Source organism: Oncorhynchus kisutch, linkage group LG5, assembly GCF_002021735.2.
Source record: "Oncorhynchus kisutch isolate 150728-3 linkage group LG5, Okis_V2, whole genome shotgun sequence".
Lineage (NCBI taxonomy): Eukaryota > Metazoa > Chordata > Actinopteri > Salmoniformes > Salmonidae > Oncorhynchus > Oncorhynchus kisutch.
The window spans coordinates 63,984,093-64,002,447 of record NC_034178.2 but is presented as its reverse complement, the minus strand read 5'-3'; the positions used below and the strand labels follow the sequence as shown (position 1 = coordinate 64,002,447).

The 18,355-nt window shown below is 42.2% G+C and overlaps 2 protein-coding genes across 4 annotated transcripts in view; both read left to right on the top strand.

Moving 5' to 3' along the window:
* LOC109891648 (plexin-B1) overlaps positions 1-9,171 on the top strand; it is a 153,150-nt gene extending 143,979 nt beyond the window's left edge. The window contains exons 28-32 of the mRNA XM_031823913.1: positions 495-655; positions 981-1,128; positions 1,328-1,468; positions 6,055-6,129; positions 6,312-9,171. Coding sequence (XP_031679773.1) covers positions 495-655; positions 981-1,128; positions 1,328-1,468; positions 6,055-6,129; positions 6,312-6,416 — 630 coding nt within the window. The 3' untranslated portion in view covers positions 6,417-9,171. The remainder of the gene's footprint in view (positions 1-494; positions 656-980; positions 1,129-1,327; positions 1,469-6,054; positions 6,130-6,311) is intronic.
* Positions 9,172-9,551: 380 nt separating this feature from the next.
* The window catches only part of LOC109891403 (probable peptidyl-tRNA hydrolase 2), a 28,820-nt gene continuing 20,016 nt past the window's right edge, over positions 9,552-18,355 (top strand). The window contains exons 1-6 of one of the 3 annotated variants that reach the window (XM_020483899.2): positions 9,620-9,885; positions 11,830-11,955; positions 12,170-12,241; positions 12,357-12,431; positions 13,542-13,639; positions 13,817-13,931. In XM_020483899.2, the coding sequence (XP_020339488.1) occupies positions 11,836-11,955; positions 12,170-12,241; positions 12,357-12,431; positions 13,542-13,639; positions 13,817-13,931 (480 nt within the window). In that variant the 5' untranslated portion in view covers positions 9,620-9,885; positions 11,830-11,835. Of the gene's footprint in view, positions 9,913-11,829; positions 11,956-12,169; positions 12,242-12,356; positions 13,640-13,816; positions 13,932-18,355 lie in introns of all 3 variants that reach the window. The other 2 variants (XM_031825662.1, XR_004210104.1) reach the window with 2 other exon arrangements.

Below are 18,355 nucleotides of genomic sequence, written 5' to 3'. Positions count from 1 at the left end.
GAGACACACACGCACACGCCTGGCAGATACCGTAAACACACAAACACCTGGCAGGTAGATACTGTAGACACACAAAGCGTGTAGAAACTGTAAACACACACACACACGGCAGGTAGATACTGTAGACACACGGTAGGTAGATACTGTAGACACACACACACACACAGCATGTAGCCTGGAGGTTAGACCTTTGGGACAGTTACTGATAGTTCACTGGTTTGAATCCCAGAGCCGACAAGGTGAAACATCTGTAGCTGTGCCCTGAGCAAGGCACTTGACCCCAATTTCTCCAGAGGCTCTGGACAATGGTGACCCTGGCTGTGACCCCACTCCCTCCGGGTGTCTCGGGGAGTTGGGGAACATATTTCCATAAGTGTGTAACAGGACAAACATAATCACCCCTCAAATTATAATGAGTTATTACTACACATATACACTCCCACATTGACTTTTAAAACTGAGCAAAACCCCTAACCTTCTCCCTCCCTCCACAGGGCACTCTGCAGAAGTTTGTGGACGACCTGTTCACGGTGATCCTGTCCACCAGTCGTCCCGTTCCGCTGGCTGTCAAGTACTTCTTTGACCTGCTGGACGACCAGGCGCAGCACCACGCCATCACCGACCCTGAGACCATCCACATCTGGAAGACCAACAGGTACATACATACACACCTAGGCAGAAGCACACACACACTCACGAGTGTGTACAAGCAAACACGCAGACAAACACACGCATGTACTTGGACACATTCACGCATACACACACAGATTCCTGAGACCATCCACATCTAGAAGAACAACAGGTACACACTCACGCACACACGCACACACAGACTCCTGAGACCATCCACGTCTGTGTCCTTGCATACGTGTATGTGTGTTTACGTTATAATGTGGTTGGATGATATACGTAACATATGAACATAACAGTTCTTATCCATACATGTAAGTCCCTTTCCCTCCCTCATTCCCTCCATTCAGTTTGCCCCTGAGGTTCTGGATCAACATTGTAAAGAACCCCCAGTTTATCTTTGACGTCCAGCCCTCGGACCACGTGGACGCCGTGCTAACGGTCATCTCCCAGACCTTCATGGACTCCTGCACCACCTCAGAGCATAAACTGGGCAGGGTGAGCAAGAGGAGGGAAAGGAATGGGGATACCTAGTCAGTTGTACAACTGAATGCATTTAACTGAAATGTGTCATCCACATTTAACCCAACCCCTCTGGGGAGCAGTTGACTGGGCCACGGGAAACTGTGGAAGGTGGAAGTGGTTCTTTATATCTGGTAATCTCTCTCACCCTCACGTTCTCTCGGTCTCTCTCTAGGATTCACCAATAAACAAACTGCTTTATGCCAGAGATATCCCCCGGTACAAGCAGATGGTTGAAAGGTACTACGCTGACATCAGACAGACCATCTCTGCCAGTGACCAGGAGATGAACTCAGCACTAGCAGAACTATCCAGGGTTGGTCTTTTACTTCAGTTTATTAATTCAGTAAAACACTGTTCACTCAAGCAATTTTTGGCAAATGCATCATTGTCACAGTTTTTGCACTCTACTAAAAGTGCTCTACCTTAAACTTGACATTTTTTGATTCATAAAAAAAATAAAATAATTGAGTTTGCTATTCTTTTAATCGGTTATTTGCAGGGGTTGGATCAAGTTCAGGGAACGAAAGTGATCTGTACTGTTCTGGAACAGAACTGTTATTTTAAAAGCATTGGAACTGGTTAATAACGTTATTTTATGTTCCGGGCACTTTTTTAAAGTCCCGCAACAAAGTGCCTATGCAAAGCCCCTCACTATGTCACTCAGAAACGTATTCGAGTTTCTTCCTGCCAGCTAAAAATCGTTGCCAGTGTGTGTAGACTACCTGCCCCTCTGAAGCGTAGGTTTCTGAAGTCTATTGACTTTACAAGTGTTATTCAGAAATTGAGAACTTTTTCAATGCTGGTTAAGGATACTATATTTATCACGTTTAACATTGAATTAACTATTCTGATGCCACTGCACACACAAGCTTGGTCCAACGTTAAGCCAACTCTCGGAAGTTCAATGACATTCAATATATATTTTTTCTCCCAATCTACACACAATACCCCATAATGACAAAATTAAAACATGTTTTTAGAATTTACACTCCTGACTCGATACATTTTATAGAAGCAACTTTGGCGGCGATTACAGATTTGAGTTTTCTTGGGTATGTCTGTCAGTTTTGCACATCTGGATTTGGGGATTTTCTCCTATTCTTCCTTGCAATTTTTCTCAAGCTCTTAAATTAGATGGGGAGCGGCAGTGAACAGCAATCTTCAAGTCTTTCCACAGATTTTCAATGGGCTTTGGCTGGGCCACTCAAGGACTTTCACATTCTTGTTCTGAAGCCATTCCACCATTCCTTTGGCTGGATGCTTGGTCGTTGTCCTGTTGGAATGTAAATCTTCGCCCCAGTGTAGGTCTTTGCACTCTGAAGCAGGTTCTCATCAAGGATTTGCCTGTATTTGGTTCCATTCATTGTTTCCTCTATCCTTACCAGTCTCCCAGGCCCTGCTGCTGAACAGCAACCTCATAGTATGATGCTGCCACCACCATGCTTCACAGTAGGGATGGTGTTAGATGGGTGATGAGCTGTGCCTGGTTTTCTCCAGACATAGGTCTTTGCATTCAGGCCAGAGAGTTCAATTTTTGTCTCATCAGACCACAGAATCGTGTGCCTTATGATCTGAGTCTTTCATGTGCCTTTTTGCAAACTCCTGGCAAAGAACCATGTGCCTTTTTCTCAGGAGTGTCTTCCGTCTGGCCGCTCTCCCATAAAGCCCAGATTGGTGAAGTGCTGTAGAGACTATAGTCCTTCAGGCAGGTTCTCCCAGCTCAGCCAAGGAACTCTGTAGTTCTGTCATTGTGTTCTTGGTCACCTCCCTGACCAAGGTCCTTCTTGCCCGGTTGCTCAGTTTGATCAGACAGCTGAGTGGGTAGTTTCATATTTTTTATATTTCCCAATGATGGAGACCACTATGCTCTCAGAAACTTTCAACACTCTAGGAATTGTGTTATACCCTTCCTCAGATATACAGTGCCTTGCGAAAGTATTCGGCCCCCTTGAACTTTGCGACCTTTTGCCACATTTCAGGCTTCAAACATAAAGATATAAAACTTTATTTTTTTGTGAAGAATCAACAACAAGTGGGACACCATCATGAAGTGGAACGACATTTATTGGATATTTCAAACTTTTTTAACAAATCAAAAACGGAAAAATTGGGCGTGCAAAATTATTCAGCCCCCTTAAGTTAATACTTTGTAGCGCCACCTTTTGCTGCGATTACAGCTGTAAGTCGCTTGGGGTATGTCTCTATCAGTTTTGCACATCGAGAGACTGAAATTTTTTCCCATTCCTCCTTGCAAAACAGCTCGAGCTCAGTGAGGTTGGATGGAGAGCATTTGTGAACAGCAGTTTTCAGTTCTTTCCAAAGATTCTCGATTGGATTCAGGTCTGGACTTTGACTTGGCCATTCTAACACCTGGATATGTTTATTTTTGAACCATTCCATTGTAGATTTTGCTTTATGTTTTGGATCATTGTCTTGTTGGAAGACAAATCTCCGTCCCAGTCTCAGGTCTTTTGCAGACTCCATCAGGTTTTCTTCCAGAATGGTCCTGTATTTGGCTCCATCCATCTTCCCATCAATTTTAACCATCTTCCCTGTCCCTGCTGAAGAAAAGCAGGCCCAAACCATGATGCTGCCACCACCATGTTTGACAGTGGGGATGGTGTGTTCTAGGTGATGAGCTGTGTTGCTTTTACGCCAAACATAACGTTTTGCATTGTTGCCAAAAAGTTCAATTTTGGTTTCATCTGACCAGAGCACCTTCTTCCACATGTTTGGTGTGTCTCCCAGGTGGCTTGTGGCAAACTTTAAACTACACTTTTTATGGATATCTTTAAGAAATGGCTTTCTTCTTGCCACTCTTCCATAAAGGCCAGATTTGTGCAATATACGACTGATTGTTGTCCTATGGACAGAGTCTCCCAACTCAGCTGTAGATCTCTGCAGTTCATCCAGAGTGATCATGGGCCTCTTGGCTGCATCTCTGATTAGTCTTCTCCTTGTATGAGCTGAAAGTTTAGAGGGACGGCCAGGTCTTGGTAGATTTGCAGTGGTCTGATACTCCTTCCATTTCAATATTATCGCTTGCACAGTGCTCCTTGGGATGTTTAAAGCTTGGGAAATCTTTTTGTATCCAAATCCGGCTTTAAACTTCTTCACAACAGTATCTCGGACCTGCCTGGTGTGTTCCTTGTTCTTCATGATGCTCTCTGCGCTTTTAACGGACCTCTGAGACTATCACAGTGCAGGTGCATTTATATGGAGACTTGATTACACACAGGTGGATTGTATTTATCATCATTAGTCATTTAGGTCAACATTGGATCATTCAGAGATCCTCACTGAACTTCTGGAGAGAGTTTGCTGCACTGAAAGTAAAGGGGCTGAATAATTTTGCACGCCCAATTTTTCCGTTTTTGATTTGTTAAAGTTTGAAATATCCAATAAATGTCGTTCCACTTCATGATTGTGTCCCACTTGTTGTTGATTCTTCACAAAAAAATACAGTTTTATATCTTTGTTTGAAGCCTGAAATGTGGCAAAAGGTCGCAAAGTTCAAGGGGGCCGAATACTTTCGCAAGGCACTGTATGCCTCATCACAATAATATCTCTGAGATTTACAGATCCTTGGACTTCGTGGTATAGTTTCTGCTCTGACATGCACTGTCAGCTGTGGGACCTTAAATAGACAGATGTGTTTCTATCTACATCATGTCCAAACAATTGAATTGGCCACGGGTGGACTCCAATAATGTTGTAGTGACATCTCAAGGATGATCAAAGGAAATTGGATGCACCTGAGCTCAATTTGCAGTGTCATAGCAAAGGGGTATGAATAGTTATGCAAATTAGATTTCTGTACTTCATTTTCAATAAATTTAGAAAAATGTCTAAAAACATGTTTTCACGTTTTCATTATCGGTTATTATTGTGTGAAGATGGGTGAAAAAAAATCTATTTAATTCATTTTGAATTTAGGCTGTAACAAAATGTGGAATAAGTCAAGGAGTATGAATACAGCACTTTCTGAAGGCACTGTAAAGAACTAGGCTATAGCTTGCCCGCTCCCATAGCAAGCTGCTCTATCCTCACTGAAGATTGAAGTCATTTAATATCGGGATAAATGTTTTTTATTTTTTTGTGACTATTTCAGAGGTTTAAAAAGGAAAAGAAAGGAACTATATAAACTTATTTTTTGTGGGGTTTAAACCAGTTCAGAACTTTATTTTGCAGGTCGGAGCAGTGGAACGTAACAAAATAATAACACAATAACACAATAACACAATTGACACAAAAATATATAATTTTGGTTCCATCCCCTGGTACTTTGTCCTATTGTTTAAGGTGCACTATGCAGAATTCGCTTTGCCATTTCCTCGTTGCTAATATTCCAATAGTTTGCCTAATTTAAGTTTATTTCACAAAACAAGCAAGTATAGTGTAGATACTCATTGTACCATCTATACAGCTGTGAAATATCTTTTCCATAACCCCAAAAATATTTTTTTTTCAGCTGTTTGAAAAATGAAATGGAAGAATGGGAAGCATGGAAATAGCACACTTAGAACAGATATACAGCTTCTTAGACTTGCTTTCAATGAGTGTGACAGATCTATAACTCACATTTCAATGTGAATTTGGTTGGGTCGCCCAAAAAGTGACATTGCAGTATGTATCTCATTTTAAAATGTTTTTTAAAATTACTGTCACCCCTATTACTGTGAATATAGCTGATCTAGTGATCATTCATTCAACACAAGCAGTAAAACTTTGGACTTTTCAGAGTGGGCCTATACTTTAAAGCAATGTATGCCTAGAACACTTTAAATATATCCTATTGTTAATAGAACCAGCTTTAATAGAACCTCTATTAGCACATTTAAGTGTGTGCGTATTATTTATTTGTAGTGACTAAGTCAAAATGTTTTTGTTTTTTTCCAGAATTACTCAGGCGAGTTGAATTACCTTGTTGCCCTGCACGAGTTGTACAAGTACATCAACAAGTACTATGACCAGGTGAGTTTTCATTATCTCTTGTGTGGTTGGATGGAATGACACATCAGAGCTGTGTCTTTTGGTTTACCTTACATCTGTCTTTCACTCCACCCCCTCTCACTCACTCCATCTCCGTCTCTCCCTCCATCTAACTCTCTCACTCTCTCTTCATCCCTCTCCATCCCTTCCTTGCTCTCTCTCAGATCATCGGGGCCCTAGAAGAGGACAGCACGGCCCAAAAGATGCAGCTGGGCTACCGGCTCCAGCAGATCGCTGCAGCCGTAGAGAACAAAGTCACTGACTTGTGACAGTGAAACCACTGACCAAGACCACACCGGCAGAGGGGACCACATTAAGAGACCCACAGGAGTGGGGGAGGGAAACTCAGAGGGGGTGGGTTAGGAGGATGGACAGACCGGACCAATAGACAGATTAACACAAAATCCCCCTCCTGTCAGAAGAGGGGAAGAATGGTTCTAGGGGTAAGGACCCCAAACACCCCACCCCTTTTCCACATTAAGGAGCAATGAGTGACTGTTGTTCACACACAACAGTCACCCAGGGGGTTGAAAAGGGGATGTGGTGTATTGGGCTGCTGAACACGTGAAACTCTCTAGAGGTGGTGGTATACTCTCCACTGTGGACAAGACAGGAGGGAAAGATAAAGGGAGACACACACACATAAACAGACGAGGAGCCTTTGTTTGTATATCCCACCCGTTCACCCTTCAGCCCTGAGTTGGACCACATTGTGGCATCTGCCTCTCTTGTAGAACTCTCTGTGGAACTAGAAGAAGGGGCTTGGGAGATCCGGACGTTACATGATGTGTCAATGGAAACGTGCTGAAGTCAACAATCTGAAGTCTCATATGAATGAATGAAAGGAAGTCTTATGTCTATCAAAATGCTGGTTGTAGCTAGATGGAGAGCAAGTGTGAGTGAGAGTTGGAAGGGACCATGCTGGTTTCCCCCCTCATTCAAGACTCAACATCCCTTTCCACATGAAATGTGGAGTGAAAGGTTTTATTAGCATTTAATAAACATTCTCTAGATATTACATTGTCACCAATGCAGTTGCATACAGTACCTTTCCTAGGGGCTTGAGTCTTATAAGTTATCGGCACTCTCTACCTCCTTTTACTCACCTGAAAACTCAAGTTATCCTCTTATTTCTTTAACCCTGAAGCTTTTTCTTGTGTTTCGCGGTTTGTCTGCTAGGTTAAACCAGATTGCTCTCTCCCTCCGACTCTCTTTATGTCAAAACAGTAGCTTTGTTACATATCCGTCCAAATCATAAGTACACGTAGTATCTTTTGGAGTAGTGGACAAATGCCACATACGTGCGCACACACACACACACACACACACACACACACACACACAGAGTTCACTCAATCATGACACTCTTGAGACGACTCCTCTTTTTTAATGTTTTTTTAAATGTGTAATTATTGCCATTCCGCTTTTTCAGGTAGCTCCCGAGTCTATACAAATCTGTGTTCCTCTTTATGGTATTGAATGGGAGGAAGATGTTAATGTCGGAGTTGAAATGAACAGCTCTTGGAAAGAGGCTACAGCTCGCGCTCTGCAGGACTAAAGAAAGAATGATACTGAAAGCAAAGAAGCAGTCTTTTCAAAAGGTACTGGAAATAGGTGACCGTGTGAATGTTTTGATGTTTTTAAAGGGTAACAGTCACTGGAGGGACACTAGATCATAGATTAAACAAACAAATCTCAACTGTAGAATTGTATATATTTAAAACATGTGTCCCACAGTATTTTATGGTGTACGTTCATACAGCTTTCCTTGTTGTACATTTTTAACATATCTTTTGATTTTCAACCAAGAAAAGTCTATTGAATCATGTTCTCAGTTTGTGCTGTTGTGAGGTAGCTTATTTATCTGACAATTGGCAACTGCGCCGTTGATATGTGTATTGCAGTTATTCTATTGAACACAAGATGGCGACAGCTCCTACGTTTGTTGAACTTGTTCTCTAACACTGCTGTTTTAACTGTCTATAAGGTTTCACAGAAGATACTTTGACCTAGTCACATTTTGCAACGTTTGATTAAGTATTAGAATTATAACTACATTGCCATTTCTGAACTTTACCGAAACTCGTTTTCTTATGATTTACCCATGGGTTGTGTTATTCATAATTTGCTCATCTCTGCATTCTCTATTAGACTATAGCGTCATTCTTGTATCCCAAATGGCACCCTAGTCCCTATATATAGTGCACTACTTTTGACTAGAGCCTTATGTAGGAAATAGGGTGCCATTTGGGACAGAAACCTAGACTAATCATTCTATCCCACAGAGCTTGATGGTTTGAAGTTGTGATTAAATATTTTGGTAAAGCTATGTACCAAGAACGTTATCACACGAATTGGAGGTGTTGCATGTATGTTAACGACACATAACTGATGTTAGACTTATGGATGAAGACATTTAACACTACCCATGTGGTAGGCTATATCTTTATATGCGGGTGCACTGTTGGCTTTCTAGTGAGTAGACACCAATAAGAGGCTGACAATGAGTCAGCAGATTGGTCATTAAACTGTAAAACCCAATCAAATGATCAGTTTTGTCCTATTTTGATAATAATTTTGAAGAGATGAAAGTGTATGTAGTTTATGCGTTGCATGCTATTGTGTGGGTTCTCCAGTTTGATGCATTTTCCTGTTCACCGCCATTGCCCCTAGATTGCACAGCATAAACGAGTCATAGTAGCTTATTGGTTAACATCACACTATTTTTCAATGGACAATTTGAATTGTCATATGCTTTCAATGTAGTCTAGTATTATGTATGAAGCCTAATAATGGTGAAGAGAGCAGGTGGTGGTCATTTGAAGGAAAACTATTGTTAGGCTGTATAAATGTAGCTATGTAGAGCAGGCTCTGCAAGGAGCACTTTAAGGTTGATTTTTATTTTGTCTGTTAATATAGTTGTACATAATGATTGAATAATGTAACTTGTAGCGACTTAACCTGCTGTTTAATAAGAGTGTAAATTCATAAATATGGTGAGGTAATAAAGTATTTGTAAAATCATATGGTCTTTGTCTACATCTGTCTCATATGGAGTAGATTTAAAGTGAAGGGAATTAGTCTATTACTTGTTAATTCTTTGTCTACAATTACATTAAATACTTGGAGCAGTATGAGAGCAAATCGGTAGACATTCACCATATTGTTTTCAGACAGTGCGAGGAAATGTGGAATGGAAGACGTCATGACTGATTTTTTTAAATTGGAGCTAATCCTAACTATTTTCCTGTTACAAAAAGTATGATCTGACAAAAGCAGTGTCATTTCACTTAGTCATGAAACAGAAATAATCAACCTAATTTCTTCACACACCATATGCAACATAAATCAATGAGGGCGGTCAACATGCTCCAAAGCAACATGCATGGGAAACTCCTTCAACGAAGTTTCGTTACGAAACGTTTAGACATTTCTGACGGAGGAAAGAATTGATGCTCTTGTTTCACACGATCCATAATTTTTGTAGAACCGGATGTGAGGAGGACTTTAATACTGACGCAATCCGGTACCGTACAACGAAAAAAAAAGCGTACCTTGCCCAAAATGGTGTAAAGACGTGAAACCACAAAACGCCCATCTTTTAATGAACAAGTCATCTGCAGTCAACAACCTGGCTTCATCGCAGTGAAAGGCGAGAGTGGATATTGGTTTGCAAGCAAGCACTCCCATCCCACTAATTCAAAGGATTGTAGCTGACAAGCTAGCTACGCAACGCAGGTAGGAGTGGCTGGCGCAATCTTTACAGTAAGCTAGTTAAATTGCCTAGTTAGCCACGTTAAGAGCTTGCAGGGAAATCAAATAATACATAGCTAGCAAACAAAATATGTTACACGATAGTAAATGCAACCAGCTGTTAGCTAACGTACTGTTCAATAATATTTTTGAATGCCTGCTAGTTAATTTAGCTTGGCTACGTTAGCTACGGTTTGTTTTCTATTTGGCATTAAATAACAAGCTAGATACCTGTCTTGTGGTCATCGTTAAATAAGTAACTAACTAGCTGTCATCCCACAATCGAGTTGCCACTTTGAGAGTTTGTTCCGTCGTGATATGAGATTAGCTCACGCTAACCTTAGCCATTTAGCTACTCTGTCTCGGTAATTGACTAACTACCTAACGTAACTTACCTAACGTTAACCACCAAACAGGCCTACAGATAGCCAGATATCTAACGGTTATGTATATAATTAGGGTATCACTGTAATTGAGATATCAACATAATGATTTAGGTAGCTAACTAGAATATCAGTTCACAACTAGTAAGAGTACTTGGCTAACTAGCTTCGAGGTGTGTCAATGCCTAAGTAGTTGTCAATGGCTGCCCTCAATGCCAGTCTACTAGCTAGATCCTTACTGAACAAAAACAAACCAATAGGCAACCATTTAACAGATTTACAGTTCATACAAGGAAATCGGTCAATTTAAATAAACATATTATGCCCTAATCTATGGATTTCACATAACTGGGAATAGATACCTTTCAAAGAAAGTAGGGGCGTGGATCAGAATCTGTCGGTATCTGGTGTGACTATTTGCCTCAAGCAGCGCAACATCTCCTTCGCATGGAGTTGATCAGGCTGTTGATTGTGGCCTGTGGAATGTTGTCCCACTCCTCTTCAATGGCTGTGTGAAGTTGCTGGATATTGGCGGGAACTGAAACACGCTGTCATACATGTTGATCCAGAGCATCCCAAACATGCTCAAACGGAGGACATGTCTGGGGAGTATGCAGGCCATGCCACATGGGGCTGTGCATTTATCATGGTGGAGGATGAATGGCCGTCACGGTATCTCTGTGCATTCAAATTGCCATCGATACAATGCAATCCTATATCGTAACCCCACCGCCACCATGAGGCACTCTGTTCACAACATTGACATCAGCAAACTGCTCTACCGCACAACGCCATACACGCTTTCTGCTATCTGCCCGGTACAGTTGAAACTGGGTTTCACCCATGAAGAGCACACTTCTCCAGTGTGCTAGTGGCCATCGAAGGTGAGCATTTGTCCACTGAAGTCAGTTCAAGACCCTGGTGAGGATGATAAGCACGCAGATGAGCTTCCCTGACAGTTTGTGCAGAAATTATTTGGTTGTGCAAACCCACAGTCTCCTCAGCTGACTGGGTGGCTGGTTTCAGATGATCCTGCAGGTAAAGAAGCCGGATTTGGAGGTCCTGGGCTGGCGTGGTTACACGTGGTCTGCGGTTGTGAGGACGGTTGGACGTACTGCCAAATTCTCTAAAATAACGTTTGAGGCGGCTTATGGTAGAGAAATTAACATAACATTCTCTGGCAACAGCTCTGGTGGCCATTCCTGCAGTCAGCATGCCTGTAAACACATTTGTGCACAAACATTTAGAAGTTTTTTTGTGCGCATGGAACATTTCTGGGATCTTTTCAGCATATGAAACAGGACTAACACTTCACATGCTGTGTTTTATATTTGTGTTGAGTGTATTTAGATTGCTAGCGTGTTCTCATAATAGTAGCTATTCTACCATAATTCATGGTGCACAGGAAAGACAGGCACTGAAAGACCCAGCTACTTGTTTCTACACAACATAACTGTTGAAGAAATATGCTACGGTGTACTGTACATATTTATTTTAATGCCGCAACGTATTAAACTGACTTTAATCCAACGTGGTCCTGCTCCAGCTAACTATGGAGCCCTCCGAGCAGCAGCAGCAGCAGACGGGCCCAGGTTCTGGCTCTCAGGAGGTCAACCCTGTGTACCTGCAGCAGCTGCGAGAGCTGGACATCCCTGAGGAGGCTGCCAAGCAAGTGGGTTAATTACTGCATACAGGTTCTCTTACATTTCCTGAGAGATGATCTGCACTATATTGTGCAAATTTCCTGTTCGCTAATTAAATATCCCTCTCTACTTACTAATGCATTCATAATGACTAAGGAGTACTGTACTTATGATTGACTTTGCTAATACAGATCTATTCAAAGTCCTTATTTTTTTTAATTTTCCATGTCTACCCCTCCACAGGCACTCTTGCACACCCGAAACGTGTCTGCTGAGGAGGCTGCCATGTACTACTTTAACAAGCTGGAGAATGAGGTGCCCATAAGCTAGCCTTAGTTTGCACAGGTACAAGTTGGTACATTACCTCTCCTGTATCGTGTCTGAGCCCACCCTGAATGTCTCTCGTTCTCGCTTTCTCTCGTCCCCTCAGGAGGAAGGAGACGACGACCTCATGTTCAAGATGGTGTTTGTGGTGAACATGGACCTGGCCATGGGTGTGGGAAAGGTCAGTGTAAAGCATGAAACACCGTCTGACTGCAGATAGCTACTACTTATCACAGTGGGAGGCCGTTCCTTCTCTTGCTAGAACAAAAGCGGTACCTGCTGCGTGCCGACCTAGTAGCGACGAACTTAGCGCTTCTACTTCACAATGCTCGTCATTGGCCAACAACTTGACTTTGAGCCAATCGGAGAGCACAATCCCCGACGTGGGGTAGCCAACTAGAGTGACAACAAAAAGGAAAAAAGAGGGCATTTTTGCCTTAAATCCATGGATGAGCCAATCATACTTCATATGCAATGTAGTCTATGGGAATGGTAGCTAGTTAAGTGCACAGATGCATTGCACACAACACTAAATACTTCATCCAAGCTAGTTAACCACTGTAGCTAGTATTGACATCATTAAATCACAATTGATTAGCTAGTTTCCATGAAACAGCTGCCTGTTCGTGCAGTGTCACTAGCTATGTTGTGCTAGCAATCTAAACATTTGGCTATGGGCTGGCACTGGCGGTATGGGATTATGGAGAGTGAATTAAATGTTTTTTGTTGTCATCTTGCTAGTTAAAATTGCTAGGTAGTTAAGTCGCTGACGACTTTGTCTTTGCAACTCCTCAACGGGATCGGGAGGCAAAGGTCGAGTCATGCGTCCTCCGAAACATTACCCGCCAAATTGCACTTCTTAACACCTGCCCACTTAACCTGGAAGCCAGCCGCACCAATGTGCAGGAGGAAACACTGTTCAACTGACGCCCGAGGTCTGCCTGCAGGTGCCCGGCCCGCCACAAGGAGTTGCTAGAGTGCGATGAGCCAAGTAAAGCCCGGCCAAACCCTCCCCTAAGCCGAGCGACGCTAGGTCAATTTTGCACCGACCTATGGGACTCCCAATCACAGCCCGGGATCAAAGCCGGGTCTGTGGTGACGCCTCTAGCAGCACCTTAGACCGCTGCGCCACTCGGGAGGCCCCGGTGTGTCTGAGCTTTAAGAAAAAGGGTTGGAATGTGGTGTTTTGGTGTAGTTTGTGAACCAGGTGCACAAAAAAATCCCAGTTTGCCCGTATTGCTAAAAAAAGGTTTTGTTTAATTTTTTCTAACTGAAAGTGTTTGTTGTATAGCTGGCTGCGCAGGTGGGCCACGCAGCTGTGGGGCTCTACCAGGCCCTGCAGGAGAAGAACAGCTGGAGGGAGATGGCCTGGAAGTGGGACCATGGCGGGTAAGGACCGGACCACTTCCTCATTAGGTCATTATTTGAGACGTCATATTGCTGATCAGATTAAGACAGCCAGACGCTTTTAAAACACCATAATGTCTGGTAATGGTAATGCCACCATCTGGCTGTTCTACAGTATGCACAGAAGGATATCTACATGTGTGTTTGTGTGGTGTGCAGGGCGAAGAAGGTGGTGGTGCAGGGGACCAACATGGCCCACCTTTTGGAGCTGCAGGCCCTGGCCATGAGCCTTAGCCTGCCCACATACCTGGTCCAGGATGCCGGACGCACCCAGGTGAGACATGCGCCTCCATCGCGGCTACACTGCTGCACCTGCTTACAGGCACATGTGCCACAATGATGTTTCCACAGCAGCACAGGTGCACACACCACCATTCCGGTTCCACGTAACTCTGTAGCACCTGCTTACAGAGACACGCACAGCCATTATTAGTATTGAGTTTGACTATCATTAGGGCTGCCAATGTCATAGACTACACTGTTGACAATGCTGTGGTTGCCTGTTGTTCAGAAGGCATTATTTGAAGAGAACTATTTGGCAGGGCGGGCCGTGTTCGCCTAGTTTAACATGCCTTAATGACGACTGGGATTTAGGTAGGTAAGCGGTTCACACTTTCATACAAAACCATTGCAAATTGAAACTGTTAAATGACACTTGAGAGGGGCGGATGCGTTCACAAAGATTCACAAAAAAAGTAAACAACTTGTTGACAAAGATTGCAACAGCCAATTAAAAATGGTCAATACTCTATGAAGGGCACCCTATTACATATTTTCTAAGCTGTACATTAACACTGAATAGGTCAACTGCCTGTTGATAGATGTCCGCACATAGCTTGCATTTGTTGACATATGCCAGCCTTGGCAAACATTGACTTTTTCAAACAGGTTGCAGTACCTCTGATAATGTGTTGATACATAATGATTAGTTAAGGTGGTTTTACACTACCACAGAAGTTATCCTTTGATAGTTGAAGACTACAAGAATGCTTGTCTTTTTATAACCAGAATGTATTGTTTTGTAAGGCAGGATCTGACGGGTACATAACTTGCAAATTGTACAATGAGGTTGAGAAAAGAATGACCGACATTACAACAGAGATTTCTGTTCAGAATGTTCTGTAGATGACAAGGGGAAAAATACACTTCCAGTGTTAAATAAAATAATCTGCATCAATTAAAGACGTTGACCCAAAATCCAGAAACTCAAGTCTTTCAGAAGGTCTTTGCAACTCCTCAACGGGAGTGAATGACAATGATCCCAAACACACCGCCTGGGCAACGAAGGAGTGCCTTCGTAAGAAGGGCTCAACCCCATAGAAAATCTTTGGAGGGAGTTGAAAGTCTGTGTTGCCCAGCAACAGCCCCAAAACATCACTGCTCTAGAGGAGATCTGCATGGAGGAATGGGCAAAAATACCAGCAACAGTGTGTGAGAACCTTGTGAAGACTTACAGAAAACGTTTGACCTCTCATTGCCAACAAAGGGTATATAACAAAGTATTGAGATTAACAAAAGTTTTTGTCCAAATACTTATTTTCCACCATAATTTGCAAATAAATTCATTAAAAATCCTACAATGGGATCCTACAAAATTTCAGGATTTTTTTCTCATTTTGTCTGTCATAGTTGAAGTGTACCTATGATGAAAATTACAGGCCTCTCATCTTTTTAAGTGGGAGAACATGCACAATTGGTGGTTGACTAAATACTTTTTTGCCCCACTGTAAGTAAGCATTTCACGGTATTCAGAGCATGTGACAAATAAAATTAGTTTTCTTCCTGGACTGCTGTACTGAAACGGCTGCAAACACGGGTCACGTGACTCGTGACGTTGCTGGATGCAGGCCTCGCTCTGCTTTGCCAGTGAATTCTTTGTACAGAAATCGGTTTTGAGTCAGGAAATGTGTACTTTTCCACCTAAAACATTTGCGATTATTTTATGGAGCCAACTGCCACAGCAGAGGAAATGAGTAACAACTGCACATCGTGGGGGAGACCCTGCTATGTCGAGAGACAATGGACATAGTGTCACCTTGCATTGCAGGATAGAATATCCCAAAAACATGATGATAAATAAACATAGGCTATATAGTGTTCTGGGCTAATGTGAAAACATAATCCCACGAACAGTCCTGATCAGGTTTATGATAAAATGTACTTTATTGAATGATCACTTATCTAGGCTACTAACTCGTTAGATAACTGTCCATTTGGCCCAGCTGGAACAGGGGTGCGTCTCCAATTAGTTTTTTGGGGGGGAAGACTGATTTAATTTTTTACAGGAGGCTGGATTTAGGGCTGCAAAATCCTGTGGTCGCAAAAGCAAACTGCTCCTATTACCCCAGAAAGCACACATGCTTTTACCCATCTCTGCTGCTGTGGCAGTCGGCTACATTATAATTATTTCAAGTAATCGCTAATGTTTTAGTTGGTAAAGTACACATTTCCTGACTCAAAACCGTTAGTACTTTTGACAAATGGCGCTCTTCGGCCCGGCCTGTAAGCTTTCAATAAAACGAATTTGTCCACACTTCACGGATTTCTGAATCATGAATACCCTGGCAACCAAGCAGAGCAAGGTCTGCATCCAGCAACGACCTGTTTATGCAGCTGTTTCAAGTAGTGATGCACCGATATGACATTTTTGGTCGATATACAATATTTTCCTTGCCAAAAACCCGATACCGATATATTTTTAAACATTCTAGTACAGTTAAATAGTTCAAACACACACATGGACGCAGCATCTCAGTGCAAGAGGCGTCACTACAGTCCCTGGTTCGAATCCAGGCTGTATCATCCAGGCTGTATCACATCTGACCGTGATTTGGAGTCCCATAGGGCAGTGCACAATTGTTGGCCCAGCGCCATACGTGTTTGACCGGGGTAGGCCGTCATTGTAAATAAGAGTTTGTTCTTGACTGACTTGCCTAGTTAAATCAAGTTTACAGACACACACACACACTGACCAAAAAGTTATTTTGTTGGCATTTACATATGTCCCATTACCAGTAAAATAATCAAAACCTATTTATTGCACTTAGTTGCTGTGCTGTTTCGTTGTTCAGTCATTTCATTTTCAACCAGGATTGATATTGAACGCGTGTCAAAAAATATACTATTTAACACTATTTGGCGTGTCAGGACCTGAATATGACTGCACGTCACACAATAATTTAACGGGTTCATACAGTTTATGTAGTTATTACACATGGATTACACTCACTCGTATTTCATGTCACAACGATTAATCGATACATATGCCATGGTGCTTGTCAAGTTGTCTCGCGCACCTACAGTGTTGTCATTTAAAAAAAAAAGCTAGCTCATGGATGCAAACCATGTTCTTCCCCAAAAACAGCAAAACGATCATCTGTTTCAGTAGCTATATAGTTAGCTAGCTTACTATCCATAGTATGTATGTCCTGAAGCTAATAAATAGCTAGCTAACTATATAGCTAGGTGTCATCTAAAATAACCCTATTTTATAAGACCGTTCTTATTTGATTAGTGGTGGTCGAACCGTCTATGTGAAGTTAGCCACAATAGTGGACTTTGCGGTTAGCCTTCAAAACACAAGTATGGCATAATTCTACTATTTGCATTACTGTCAATGACATACTTTTATTTTGAAGGCTAACCGCAAAGTCCACTATATTGTGGCTAATCCTTATTGCGGCTAGCTTCACAACACAAAACCAGGTGTGGTCAAGCCTCGCTAGCCAGATGAAGCTAGCTGGCTGCTTATAATGTTTTGGGCAACAGGGTAAAGTAGCTGTCTAGCTATTGCTTTTCATTAAGTTCAATTTCAATTGGCAACAAGTGGCAACCTAGCTAATACTTACTCACAAGGATTCCTAAATCATTGCTAAGAATAATGTAAATGACTGCAGGTTCTACTGTTCATTGTTTTCAGGCTGGTTGTATTGGTGCTAGCTAGGTACCCCAGAAGTTGCGGTCGAACAAATTATGCTTCATTACCAACGCTGTGTTTGCTTATTTACAGACTTTTTTTGTACAGCTTTGACAGTGCTACTGTATCTTTTTTGACAAGCAAAGACCCACACGGCGTTCCATAGTATGCATGTCGTGAAGCTAATAGCAGTGACGCTATTACTGTGTAACTCCGGTAGGGCAACATCTGAAAAATAGCGCAGTTGGTTGTGTACGGTTGCTTAACCAGTCGGAGAAAGACATCACACACGACAGAGAACGGTTGATTGTCAAGGGCAATGAATGCCATTATCTTGGTTTAATGGGTTTGGCCTTTATGTTGTCTTGCAGATAATTTATTTTTTACTGTTTTCAAATGACTGCTCGATCCACACAGCAGACATTTTGGGCTCGTGAATGGTGTGTTGTATGTATAGCGCAACATTTCATTGCGTCATGTACCTACATTATATAGGTATGCACGTCAGCGTTGATAATGGTTTTGCACATCGGAGCGTTAAACTAGACATCGACCGATATTTACATTTTTAGCTAATATCGGCTGATACCGATATATTGTGCTAACCTAGTTTTAATTACAGCACTACAAGGAGAAAGGGGAAACTCCACTTAACTAGTTTCAATATAAGCAATCACTTGGGAGTTTATGGATTTTGTGTAAACTTCTCATTTTAATAGCAAATTACTGAGTTATTTCAATAAATGTCATGCCTAGTCTTCCCTGGTTTCCCACCCACCTTT